The 14,257-nt window shown below is 37.3% G+C and overlaps 1 protein-coding gene across 6 annotated transcripts in view; it reads left to right on the top strand.

Moving 5' to 3' along the window:
• Positions 1-14,257, top strand: part of LOC124777697 (RCC1 and BTB domain-containing protein 1-like) — a 204,932-nt gene that overhangs the window by 137,416 nt on the left and 53,259 nt on the right. For 4 of the 6 annotated variants that reach the window (XR_007015769.1, XR_007015770.1, XM_047253177.1 and 1 more), the window contains exon 11: positions 12,646-12,776. The exons of 1 other annotated variant lie outside the window; for it this stretch is intronic. Coding sequence is in view for 3 of the 5 variants with exons in the window: in XM_047253177.1 (XP_047109133.1) it covers positions 12,646-12,776 (131 nt within the window). In the remaining 2 variants the exon portion in view is untranslated. Of the gene's footprint in view, positions 1-6,302; positions 7,026-12,645; positions 12,777-14,257 lie in introns of those variants that run through there. One more of the 6 variants, XM_047253181.1, reaches the window with a different exon arrangement.

The raw sequence follows: 14,257 nt of genomic DNA, 5'->3' as shown, positions 1-14,257 counted from the left end.
AATCATAACAAAGTTGGTCCATTGTAACATGACACGCAATTTAGGTCAAATGGATGAAGATACAGCTACAGTAGTTTGGTTTGAGTCGTAAGCTTAGCAGTTAAGCTTTACCAGGTAGCCGTTGCTATGCGTCAGGCACTCCGCCCATATTTATACGGGTACCCTTCCTTTTTCACGTGCTTCATCCTTCATCTGGTTTGAATCGATTGCTTATTTTGCTTTGATCTGATAAGTGCCGTTCTCTTTGTTATAGGTGCTTATGTCACTCTAAGCTGAAAATGCGTTATTGTACTGTCATGCATTGTTTTTCACATTCTGATAATGAGTGTTTACAACCTGTCGCCGCTCGTGGCATGGCTTGCTTTTCTCCGTGCTACCGTCGCTTACAATAAAAAAAGAGAGGAATTGTCTCATTAGCGAAACAATGGCAAGAGACTGCTATTTATTGTTACTTACATTGCTGCTTTCTTTGATAATGATCAACAAGAACCAAATAATAGACTGCATATGATAGAAGTTGTGATTGAGAGTTTAGCGAAAATTCTTCTCAGTTTGTAAATCTTTGCAGACACCTCTTTGTAATGTAGTTACATTCTGCACAGAAATTAGTCATCTTAGATTTAAAAATCTAATCAGTTGCCATGCTTCATTTCTGACTGTATCACTATTAAACATAAGAATAATATGATTATAAACATGACATGATATGTATATTCTTCTGCGTTTGCTGTTGTCTCACTCTAGTTTCATAGTTTATTAGGCAGACAGAATTTAAATGAGATAGCAGCAAACACGAGAGAATACGTGGCATAATGCTTACATTCGTATTATTCTTATGGTCAAGAGAATACTGCATTGCATGTGATTCACGATTCATAAAAGTTCCTATTAGCAGCCATCTCTTGTCACAGGTAGGAAAAAATTTAGAATGTAGAGTTGGCCATATTGACATACATCCCAATCAGTCTTGCCAGTCGGATTGTTGTAGTGGATTTTTAGCGACGACTTCAAGTGCAGTGTGTGTTGTTGTTGTTGTTGTCTTCAGTCCGTAGACTAGTTTGATGCAGCTCTCCACACTTTTCTATCCTGTGCAATGCAGAGTAGCAACACTTATAAAATAAGAATGAAAATAACTTAGAAATTAAATGCTGAAATTTAAAACAAAATTTTATTAGGTTTGTAATACATCTTATACGAAATGTTTAAAATACCAGTCAAGACTCTGAATCACTATCACTCGATTCTTTGTTCCTCATTTCTTCTTACAGAGCATCGTCCTCCGTACCATCTAGTGCATTGGATATTGAACATGTTTTAAATGCTTGTTGCACAGTCTGATTTGGAACACATTTCCATGCATCATAAATCCATTGGCACACTTGTGGCAAACTTGCACGTTTTACGCATCTTGTTGGTGTCAGTTGTCTGCCGGTTTTCAGAAGCCAGTTTGTGTACATGCATTTAAGCTTGTCCTTAAATGGCTTATTCAAACAGACGCCAAGTGGTTGCAGAATTGATGTCATCCCACCTGGAATTACTGCCAAGTCCATTTTGCTTTCCTCTAATTTTCATTTTACTGCAGGTGTTGTATGGTCTGTGAACGCATCTTATACCAACAGACTGCATAAACCAAGCATTGCGTCAGGATGAAGATTCCACACGCGCCTAATCCATTCAAGCACCATGTCCGAAAACCAACCAGTTTCGTTTGCGTGTACAATTACAGTTTTTGGAAACACTTCTGATTTCAGTAAAGTCTTTTGCTTGAAAACTATGAATGGGGGTAATTTATGTCAGTCTGCTGTGCAAGCAAGCATGACGGACATCTGCTGTTTTTCATCCTCTGATGTAAGGCCACTTATGTCTTTCTTTCCTTTGGCGTCAGCCTTATAATTTGATGGCATGTCAAAATATATGGGAGTTTGGTCAGCATTTCCTATCTGACCAAGAAGGTATTGCTTTTCTGTGCGCCGCATGATTATGAAGCGCTGAAGTTCCACAAGTTTTCCTCATAAGTTTTCGGCAGCTTCTGTGCAACTGAAGCTCGCCTCTGAAGTGAAAAACCCCAACGCATCATAAACAGATCAATCCAGCTGCGAGTAGCCTTAAAATTTTTGATTTTTTGCTCTCTAGTAAGTTCATGTGCCTCAATTTTTAAATCTTTGGCATTAACAGGCAGGAATTTCTGAAGCTGATCTTTAACAAATTCATTTAAAATCACTTCTAGTGCATGATATCAGCCACACTTTGGCCCACTAAATGCTTTCCTGCTACTTGAACATTCTAATAGTTTGTCTCTCTGCAGTCATCACCTGATGTTGCTCTCATCAATCCCATATTGCAGACCTGCAGCACGATTAGAACTTTGTTCCGCAAAAGAAATAACTCCCATCTTGAATTTGGCACTAATTAAAGCACTTCATTATGGTTCACTAACACCAACAAGCACTTCACAAAATTCCATGAAGCAATAGGAGCTGCTAAGTGAAATCTTAATGAGCCCCAGTGTATCAGCTCGTGCAACAATCCTGAAGCCTTGTGCATTGTTGGTATTTTTGTGTAAAGAAATTTATCTTTGTTGCTACGAATATTTGAAAGGCTACTACATTCGAAGATGAACAATACGAAATTTCTATTTACTTCATTGGATAATGTATGAAAATGCAGTGGTCGAAACTCGGGGCGGAGAGAAAAGCTCATCTTCTACTCTCTCTCTCTCTCTCTCTCTCTCTCTCTCTCTCTCTCTCTCTCTCTCTCTCTATATATATATATATATATATAGACACACACATTAAAATAACAAAGATGATGTGGCTTACCAAACGAAAGCGCTGGCATGTCGATAGACACACAAACGTACACACAAAATTCTAGCTTTCGCAACCAACGGTTGCCTCGTCAGGAAAGAGGGAAGGAGAGGGAAAGACGAAAGGATTTAGGTTTTAAGGGAGAGGGTAAGGAGTCATTCCAATCCCGGGAGCGGAAAGACTTACCTTGGGGGAAAAAGGACGGGTATACACTCGCGCGCACACACACACACACACATATCCATCCACACATATACAGACACAAGCAGACATATACCCATGTGGAATGTTTCCTTCTATGTCAGAGCGATCTAGATGGTTGTAAAACAATAACAATCATTTTCTGAGCTGTTTTGTAGGGAGCACGTTGTGCTCATGTTGGAGCGATCTAGATGGTTGTAAAACAATAAAGTGGTAGCCAAGATTGCAAGAATTCTTTTTTATTCCATGATTACCAGTTCACAGGATAAAATTGTGGAATAAAAAGAATTTCTGTGATCCTGGCTACCAGTTTATTGTTTTATTTTCTGAGCATTGGTGGTGAATTAAATAAAAATTTAGTTTCCACAGGAAATTGTATAACTTTCTTGGCAAATGCCTTTCCGAAATTGATGTCTGAAATACTCCTCTGTGATACAGATAAGGGGGAGATTGAGTCAATAATTAAATCACTGAAGACTAAGGACTCTCATGGTTATGATGGAGTGTCTAGCAGAATATTAAAGTACTGTGCTGCACATGTTAGCCCTATATTTAGCCATATTTGTAATTTTTCCTTTAGGAATAGGAATGGTCAGTTTATTGAGCCATTTAAGTTCTCAGTAGTAAAGCCGCTTTATAAAGAGGTAGAAAGGGATAATGTAGATAATTTTAGACCTATTTCTATGCCATCAGTGTTTGCAAAAGTTATTGAAAAAGCTATGTATGTAAGGATAATTGATCATGTTGTGTCACACGATTTGCTATCAAATGTACAGTTCGGCTTTAGAAGTTGTTTAACAACTGAAAATGCTACATTCTCTTTTCTCTGTGGGGTACTGGATGGGCTAAACAGGTACTGTCAAGTGGGGGTGCCCCCAGGGATCAGTGTTGGGGCCACTCTTGTTTCTCATTTATATAAAGGATATACCCTCCAGTATTACGGGTAACTCTAAAATATTTCTATATGCTGATGACACTAGCTTGGTAGGTAGTAAAGGATGTTGTGCACAACATTGGATTGGTTTCAAATAGTGCAGTACATGACCTAAGTTCATGGCTTATAGAAAATAAACTAACGCTAAATCACAGTAAGACTCAGTTTTTACAGTTTATAACACACAATTCAACAAAACCTGACATTTTAATTTCACAGAATGGACATATGATTAGTGAAACTGAACAGTTCAGATGTCTAGGTGTCAGTTCAAATATCTAGGTGTTCAGATAGATAGTAAGCTGTCGTGGAAAGCCCACATTCAGGATCTTGTTCAAAGACTTAATACTGCCATTTTTACTATTCGAATGGTATCAGAAATGAGTGATCATTCGACATGAAAAATTAGTCTACTTTGCTTATTTTCATTCGCTTATGTCATATGGTATTATATTTTGAGGTAACTCTTCCCATTCTAAAAGGATATTTTTGGCTCAGGAATGGGTGGTTCAGGCAATAAGTGGTGTTAGTTCACAAACCTCTTGTTGACACCTGTTCATGAGTCTGGGTATTTTGACATTGGCCTCTCTGTATATATATTCCTTACTGTCATTTCTAGTTAACAATATTAGCTTATTTGCAAGAATAACCAGTTTTCACTCAGTTAATACTCAGCAGAAATCAAACCTGCATTTGGATCGGACTTCCTTAACTCTTGTGCAAAAAGGTGTGCAGTATACTGCTGCATCCATTTTCAATAACTACCACTCGAAATCAAAAATCTTAGCAGTAATCCATGCACTTTAAAATCGAAACTGGAGTTTTATCATGGGTCACTCTTTCTATTCTGTTGAGGAGTTCCTTGAAAAATTAAGCTGATTCTTATAGTATTGTTGATTGCGTTTACTTAAACTTATGGACTGACTTTTTTCGGGTCCATTAACATTTATTTTTATCTGTTATTACTTTTATGTTGTAATTTTATGTACTGACATGTTCCATCACCTTGGGGATTTGCTCCTCAATTTGGCCCTATGGAACTTGATGTGTAAATAAAAAATAAAAATCAAATATTGGATGGCAATGTGGCAGCTACATATACACAGATAGTTGTTGCAAAATATGTTGTGTGTTGAAATTATACAAATCTACCTTGGCAATGGAGTTCGAGAAGCTCATATATTGCTGTAATCCATTCAGGGAAGATGGAAGCGACATATGCAAGATAAATCTACGTAAAGTGCAAATGTGAGCAGGTTATATGATTGGTGCCATTACAAGAGGCTACAAAATATGTGATAATTGTAGAAGAAATTTAACTGAGGGACAAACTGTGGCTGACCCAACTACATTGAAACAAGTGGAAATCACAAACCTGCATAGCTCCTCACTTGAGTCACACACGTCTGTAGCCCCACAAATTGCTTTAGATAGTTTGGCATGTCCCCAATGAGAAAAGTAAAACAATTACTCAAAGAATGTGGTATCTTCACAACTCCTAATCAGAGACCTAAATGTGTCTTAAGTGAACAAATTGTGAATGGTGTCGTAGAATTCTAGAGACAATATAAACCACTGTTTCCCTGGGAAGAAGGATTTTGTTTCTGTCAAGGAAAATGGTTCCAGGATTCATAAACAAAAACAAGTAGTGTTGGGAAACCTGCATGCGCTGTATCGGGCATTCAAAGATGAACACCCAGGATTGAAAACAGGTTTATCAAAATTCTGCCAGTTGTGACCCAAGAGCTGTGTTTTGACTGGTGCAACCAGTACCCATAGTGTGTGCATTTTCAATATTCACCAAAATGTGAAGCTCATGTTTGAAGGTTCCAGATTGAAAGAGTTGACATGTGAGGCAGACTGTGAACATAGCACCTACAAACACTACCTTGCTTGGATAATTTGCAATCCTGCCCAGCCTAAATGCTATATGTTTGCATGTGGCAACTGCCCTCAAACACATTCTGCCATACCTGCAAGAGTTGTTTGGTGTAACTAGAATTGATGAAGTAACATATAAACTGTGGACATCTACAGATAGAAAACTCTCCAGACATATGTGGAAGGCTTCTTGAAAAACTTTACAGACAAATTAAAAAAACTTTTTTTGCTTTCTTTCATAAGTACTCAACATAGGTACTGAAACGGATATTTGGTGTCGGTGAATACATTGTAATATGTGACTTTGCAGAAAATTACCTATTTGTCTTGGTGGATGAGGGCAGGGGTTTCATTGGAACAATGCACAGGCCACCATTTATCCATTTGTTGTTTATTATAGACATCCAGAAAACTGTACAGTGGATCACATTTCCTTCATTATAATATCAGAATGTCTTAAACATGACACGAGTATTCAGGGTCACTTGGTTAACTTCATGAGACCCCATTTACATACAACACACAGGATGGTGCTGCAGACCAGTATAAGAATTGCAGGAATGTTGCCAACAGAACAGGCTGATTTCAATGTCTCAGCAGAGTAACATTTATTTGCCACATCACATGCTAAGGACCATGTGATGGTATTGCTGGTATCATTAAGAGACTTGCTGCCCATGCCAGTCTGCAGTGCATCTGCAACTCTCATGATAATGACACTCACCCAGACAGTTGTTTGAATGGTGCTTCAAGAACATTGCAATGTGTCACTGTCATTATACAACTAATAGTGAGTATGATGAAGAAGAATCTCTCCTTCAAGAGTGGTTAGCAAAAATTCACACGGTTGCTGGTACTCACAAGTTACATCGTGTTATTCCTACTGGCCATTACAATATCCAAACAAAAGTTTTCTGCAGTTCACCAGACATCAGAAATGGATCTCTAACTAGGACCCAACAAGACAGGTAGCTCGGTGATATCACAAGGTTTGTTGCAAGCATGTACAAAGGTCACTGGTGGCTTGTATGTGTTTTGAATGTTAATGGAGAAACCATGAGGTTTCAATTAGCTCCGTACATCCTCGTGGGCCTTCACCTTCATATGTTTCATACCCTGAGAAAAGTGACATCTTAACTGTAGATAAAAAGGACATTCTTACAAAGGTTGATGTGAGAACAGCAGAAGGGTGAATGTATTTCCTTTCACCAAAAGATGCACAGACAGTATTATATGTTGCTTCTCAGCACTGTGGCATATGAAGTCCAGATGATACTTCTATCAAATTTGTTTCTGTAAATGTGAACCTATTTACCGAGCATTCCAAGCATGTGTTTGGCTGGCCTGTTGATTTTACTAATTTATTGTGCTGTGTTATAAAACCACCTTTTTCACAATAAACATGTTTTTCAGTGCTTTGGGTCATATTGTTGGAGTTCGAATACAATTTATTTTGCATTAATGCAACATATTTCGGAACATGTTAATTTATATCTCTTAATCCCATTGTCATCCCAACCTGATTTTTTACAATGGTGCATAGCGTAAGAGGAAGAAACAAATATTTTTTGTCAATTTTTGCCATGTTTTGAGATATTCAAGGTCAAAGCTCAAGGTTGCTGACCTTAATGGTGTACATTCTTCGAATATGACAAAACTGCATATCATCATAAAGTTTGTTTGAAGGCCTTTCCAAAATTACTTTGTTCACTGCTCTATCTTGATTAGAACAGAAATTAGTCGTTTTTGTCAGCAGTGTTTGTCAGATTTTCTGCACATTTTTGGAATTCGAGTGGCCATTACTCTTGTCTTACTTGTGTTAAAATTCTGTAATTTGATATTTTTCATTCCTTCATCATGTGCAATGAACACACCAAATTTGATGAAAATCAAAGAGGGTCAGGTTGGCACCTGGCTGATTTGATATGGGATCCTCTGCCTTCCCTCTCCCCCACTTATCCACCATTTAGATTTTTAACTCCAACACTACTCACTCACTTCTCTTACACATTGAATAAATATGTAGTAACATAATTAAATGGAATAATGCACATCTGATGAGCTGTTGAAAAAAGAACGGGTTTATATTGAAGAAAAGCTAGTGGTAAAGCTGGTAACACTACACAAAACACACGGTACATACTTAGCCAGAAAGGTACACAGAAACGATACATTGTGTTGTATTTGACATAAAAAATACCTAGTTCTGCAAAACATTGTGGGATTAGTTCAGAACCAATAGCACCAAATGTAAAAATAACTCAAAAACGTGCAGGCAAAAAACCAAGCATGAAATGCAATAAGTAAAAATTACCATTTTTGATAATGAACTGTTTTTTGATATAGAAAATAAGACGAATGGTAAATCTCTCTCATTACAGCTCACTGATGAAGTGTAATTGCAAAAAAGAGAAACACATTTGGTGAATGAATCACATATTTTCTTATAGTTGCAAAGACAGAATTGAAATACCCTCAATAAATAACTTGCCCCATACTGCGAGGAACTGTATTATAAGGCAAAAATTGTAGAGAAAGCTGGTGATAAGAGTATATATACCAATTAAACAAGAATTTTTCTGTTCTGAGATAAAGAGAGAGCACAGAATAGGAAACCTGGTGGACCACATCGAATTACAAAGAAAGTGGAAGCAGTGTAGCAAATATTTCTTAGATGTTGAAGAGTGGGAAGGGGCATAAATAAAAATTGGAATGTTGTATATCAGTTCTTGAAGTTGCATAACTTTTCAGATGACATGTATGTATACCCCACAACTACCCCCTTCCACACTGTTTCCTCAGTGGTCTCCCCCCATGTAACCCCCACCCCTTCATCTTTGTTTGTTGTGTAGAACTACTCCATCCTGTGTCCACATCAACCATTTCTGGCCCTGTATGTCTGTCCTTGTATCTACTTTTCTTCTTTCTCCCCAGTCCTCATCTCTCCCTTTCTCTTGTTTCCTCTTTGTTCACTGCATTTGATCAGTCAAAAACAACCACTCGCATTATTCTGGCCTCAGCACACTGAGTGAGGTAGACCAGTGATAAGACATGGACTTGTATTCAGTAAATTAGTGCCTCAAATCCCCATCAGACTATTCAGATTTAGGTTGTTTCTAGGTTCCCTAAATTCTTAGGGCAGATGCCAGATTTGTTCCATGGGAAAAGACAGCTAATTTCATTCCCCATCCTTCCACAATCAGTGTGTTAAATCATCTCTAATAACCTCATAATCAACAAAATTTTAAACCCTTATTTTCCTTCCTTCCTTCCGTTTCTGGTCACAACACTAATAGAATGTAGCTTTTTCTCTTTCTCACTATGCAAGGGCAACAATAATTCAAAAACTGTGTTTCGAAATGCGTCTGCTTTCAGTGATTTATCAATTACTGTTACTTCCTTTACTTCGTTGGTGGTTTATTTACTTGCACCATCCTTCTTATTTGTGTTCACAATGAATAATGTGGGAATATAATATTATTTATACAGATGCTTTTAGGTAGTTAATGATTGAGGTGACACAGTGCTTAAGGCATTGAACTTGAACTCTGGAGAGACAGAGATCAAATACCCACCTGGCCATCTGGATTTATGTTTGTTGTGTTTTGTGACCTCTTGATCAAATTTCAATCGTCTTTCCTTTCAAAGCCAGTTAGGGGAAAAAACTGATGGAGTATGTTAAATTCCATATAAACATGCAGCTGAATTAATCTCTGTTAACCATACCACAGCACAGTTTCTTCATTTCCTGTTCATGTTGTTTATTAATAGTAACATCAGACATTTTACATACGATATAGTTATCTATAATGAAATATCAACTGAAAAAAAAAACTGGACATATGTTCAATCAAATAAGATTTCAAGGTGGTGCAAAGGTTAACAACTTGCTTTAGATATTCAGAAATGTAACCACAAAAGGCAAAAATGTAGTGTCCTGTGGAAAGAATATCAGTGAGTCATGAATGGAATCTGTCTACTCAAAAAATAAGAGTTTACCAATTTCTGGAGGATACAAAATGGAATGGTCACATTAATTTAGTCATAAGTAAAACAGGAGGCAGACTAGATTCATAAGTAGAATAAAGGGGAAACACCGTTAACCTACAAAGGAAACTGCTTACAAAACTTGTGACCCATCCTAGGATACTGCTAGAGTGTGCTAGAGTCATACTAAGTAGTACTGACAAGGGATATGAAACATAAACACATGTGGATTATTCATGTACTCATCTTTGTATAACTCATGGGAAAGTATTGTGGAAATACTGAAGAACCTGAACTGGCATATGCCTCAAGTAGATGACAACCATCCAGTGGAATTTAAATTACAGAGTTTCAAGAACCAGTATGAAGTGAAGAATTTAGGAAACTGCACAGTCCCCTATGTACTGCTCAAGTAGGGACCATGAACATGGGATTAGACTAATTACAGCAAGCACAGAAGTATGTAAGAAATCATTGTTCCTGTACTCCATTCATAAATGGAATGAGAAAAAACTCTGTTGAATAGGAAGAACCCTCTGCCAGGATCTTCGCAATTATTTTCAGAGTATTAATGTGCATTTAGTTTTAAACTGCAGTATTAAATGTTGACACACTGTATTGTTGGGTCCAACCTAATGACAAAAGTAGAAGTCTTTCAATCTCTACGTAGCCTCAGGGTTCCTCGTGATATGTCACTGAAGATAAAATTATCTAGAGTGTTAGGCTACATCATATTTCTTCTTAAAGATCATCGGTGTCCCCAGCTAGCTGAACACTCATAAATCACTATTGAAATCACTCATTAAATGGAGTTTGCAACAGAAAACCTCAGAATGAATCCAGATTCACCTGGATTATTTATTTTTCATTCCTTGAGGATGATTCATATTGAACAGAATTATGTGCTTGCAACTTAAAGACCATTTATAGAATTTGTCTTTGGTATTATCTGAAGAATTCATTTGGAATGTCATGTACATTAAAATCTGTAAGAACTTTGAAGGAAAGGTATGTCCACTGCATTGACTTAGTCATTGTGGACGCCATTGTGAAGTGTGCTGATATAAAAATGCTACTTCACTATGCGTGAATTTTGGATGATAATATAACATAATAATATTATCAGAAGGAAAATTCACTTGAGAAAACTATAAAATTGAGACAGAATTACTGGCCAGGAACTTACCTTCAGTAGGTGAAGTAGGCATATGTATGATAATCACATATAAAAGTGCACAACAAAATCTTCACTTTTACAAATGGTGGTTCTTTCCTATCTTCTTTCCAAGGAAGGAAGTTTTAGTTTTAAAAGCTAGCATACTGCACATATCTTCATATGTGCCTATTGACAGTTCCGAGATTTCACTGCCTGAAGGTAAATACTAGTCAGCAGTTCTGTCTCATTATCTTATTGTTTATTTACTTATATATCTAAAAACAAAGATGATGTGACTTACCAAACGAAAGTGCTGGCAGGTTGATAAACACACAAACATACACACAAAATTCAAGCTTTCGCAACCAACGGTTGCTTCATCAGGAAAGAGGGAAGAAGAGGGAAAGACGAAAGGATGTGGGTTTTTAAGGGAGAGGGTAAGGAGTCATTCCAATCCCGGGAGCGGAAAGACTTACCTTAGGGGGAAAAAAGGACAGGTATACACTCGCGCGCGCTCGCGCGCGCACACACACACACACACACACACACACACACACACACACACACACACACACACACACACACACACACACACACACATATCCATCCACACATACACAAACACAAGCAGACATTTGCAAAGACAAAGAGTTTGGGCAGAGATGTCAATCGAGGCGCAAGTACATAGGCCAGAAGGGAATTTGAGGGAACACATCTTTAGGTATATGAAAAGAACTTCATAGAGGACTTAATAAGTTAGGAAGTAAATTTCGTTGAAATTTGTACAGTCATTGTTGTGGGTGATTATTGCCCAATGTCTCAATCATTCTAAGTTGAAAAAGAGAACAGATATCTCAAGATTATCTACGTTTTAGTATATATTATATCTAAAAACAAAGATGATGTGACTTACCAAACGAAAGTGCTGGCACGTCGATATACACACAAACATACACACAAAATTCTAGCTTTAGCAACCAGCGGTTGCTTCGTCAGGAAAGAGGGAAGGAGAGGGAAAGATGAAAGGATGTGGGTTTTTAAGGGAGAGGGTAAGGAGTCATTCCAATCCCGGGAGCGGAAAGACTTACCTTAGGGGGAAAAATGGACGGGTATACACTCGCGCGCGCACACACACACATATCCATCCACACATATAAAGACAAGCAGACATATTCAAAGGCAAAGAGTTTGGGCAGAGATGTTAGTCGAGGCGGAAGTGCAGAGGCAAAGATGTTGTTGAACGACACGTGAGGTATGAGTGGCGGCAACTTGAAATTAGCGGAGATTGAGGCCTGCTGGAAACCGGGAAGAGAGGATATATTGAAGAGCAAGTTCCCATCTCCGGAGTTCGGATAGGTTGGTTCCCTCTCCTTCCCTCTTTCCTGACGAAGCAACCGTTGATTGCGAAAGCTAGAATTTTTTGTGTATGTTTGAGTTTGTTTGTGTGTGTATCGACGTGCCAGCACTTTCGTTTGGAAAGTAACATCATCTTTGTTTTTAGATATATTTTTCCCACGTGGAATGTTTCCCTCTATTATATTTTAGTATATATTTTATTATATATTATTATCTCTGTGGTGCTTTACTAGAACACCAATGTTCACATCTAGTACGTACAATTTGTTATTCAGAATCAATTACATAAAAGTAGAAATTTGCTGTAATTTTTTTGTTAACAGAGTTGTTGGTACTTGCAACAGAATATTGTGAAGCACAGTTGAAAAGATTATGTGAGCAGATAATAGAACATGGAATAACAGTAGAAAATGCTGCATCACTCTATGCTGCTGCTATTCAGTACCAAGCAAAGGTGAGAGCAATGTTAGAACAATTTGTTCAACTTGTTTCAAATAGTTACCTGTCAATTTCTAGACTTTGTGATTGCATGCATTAATGCTTCAGAATAACCATATTGGAATTAGTGGTTTGTAAGATAGTGAAAGATGTGTAATGCTTTAAAATTGATACTGGCTGGCTGTTCAGTGCGAGTTAATAAATACTGAGTTTGTCATCTCAAGAATAAAACTGAGAAACTATAGCACAAGATAAATGAAGTGTACTGCATGAATAACTTATTGTACAGGACTTCTTATTCTGAAAATTTTGTGGTATGCTATTCATGCACTCTAGATTTACTATATTTTCTTTGATGTTGTGTAACATCCATTTGAAGTTGAGTCCACTGACTAATTGTGCAGGAACAGATACTTTGATACCAAAAATTACTTGACCAGATGCACTTTCTCACTTACCATAATAAATTTGAACTTTTGTTGACTGATGTAGAAATGCAGGTGTACTAGTTTTAGTTTGATGGTGGTGTTTATATAAAATGGTTACAAGCTGTTATCTTAGTTTGTATCTGTATCGAGTAAAAATGAAGTTATTCCAAATGGTAGTACCATTCACCTGTGTCGGCCCACAAATTTTAGAGTCCTGTGTTGTGTAACAGCACTTCAATAAAACCAAGGACTCACGCTTTGTGTTACTAAATATATGGCTGTTGAAATTGCACCTTGTCCTTATTTTTGAATTGAATTACACAGTCACCACTTATATAAATTGACTACACAAACGTCCTCAATAGAGTTTGCATTTCTTAAAACATTTAAACCTCAGTGTGTCTCCTAATAAATCCAATGTGCTCTGTTTTAATTTAATGCCAGCAAGTTATTCTACACTCCAATGAATTGTAGAAAATTGGTGAGGGGAAGATAATTTGGTATAGTACTGGGATACATAGCAAACATGTACCACAAGCATTTGGAGACCTGTGTAATAGAGGAAATTGATCTTGAAGAAAATGCTTGGTGTTTTTATATTCCCCGTTGCATTACAGACCAATTACTTCAAGCTGCAGACCAATGTGAATAGGGTACTGTAAGCTTTTTCATTTTTACAGTCAGCTTTTTTTTTCTTTCTTTTTTTCCCAACATTACTGGTGGACCATCTGTCTACATATAATCTAATAAATTCCAAAACAGACCTACATTTTTTGAACTTTCTTCAATGTTGCTAAGAGTGTCACTTCCAGCTGTGCATCTACGATATCCACGCTTTCATAAAGTGCTAAAGAATATGCAACAAACTCATCATAAAGGTTTTGCAAGCTGGCTCTGTATGCTGTGTGCCATAACCTGTGTGAGATGCATGATTATCACATTTGATAATGGTATCACATGAAACTGCTGTACCTGAAGTGGACATAAATGTTCAGCTGCAGCTACCAAGTATTCTTCTATTAAATCACCATCCTTGAAAGGGCACAAGAACTTTGCTACAAGTAGAGCA

The sequence above is a fragment of the Schistocerca piceifrons genome, chromosome 2 (genome assembly GCF_021461385.2).
Source record: "Schistocerca piceifrons isolate TAMUIC-IGC-003096 chromosome 2, iqSchPice1.1, whole genome shotgun sequence".
Classification (NCBI taxonomy): domain Eukaryota; kingdom Metazoa; phylum Arthropoda; class Insecta; order Orthoptera; family Acrididae; genus Schistocerca; species Schistocerca piceifrons.
The sequence above is the reverse complement of the archived record's forward strand: the minus strand, read 5'-3'. Positions and strand labels throughout refer to the sequence as shown.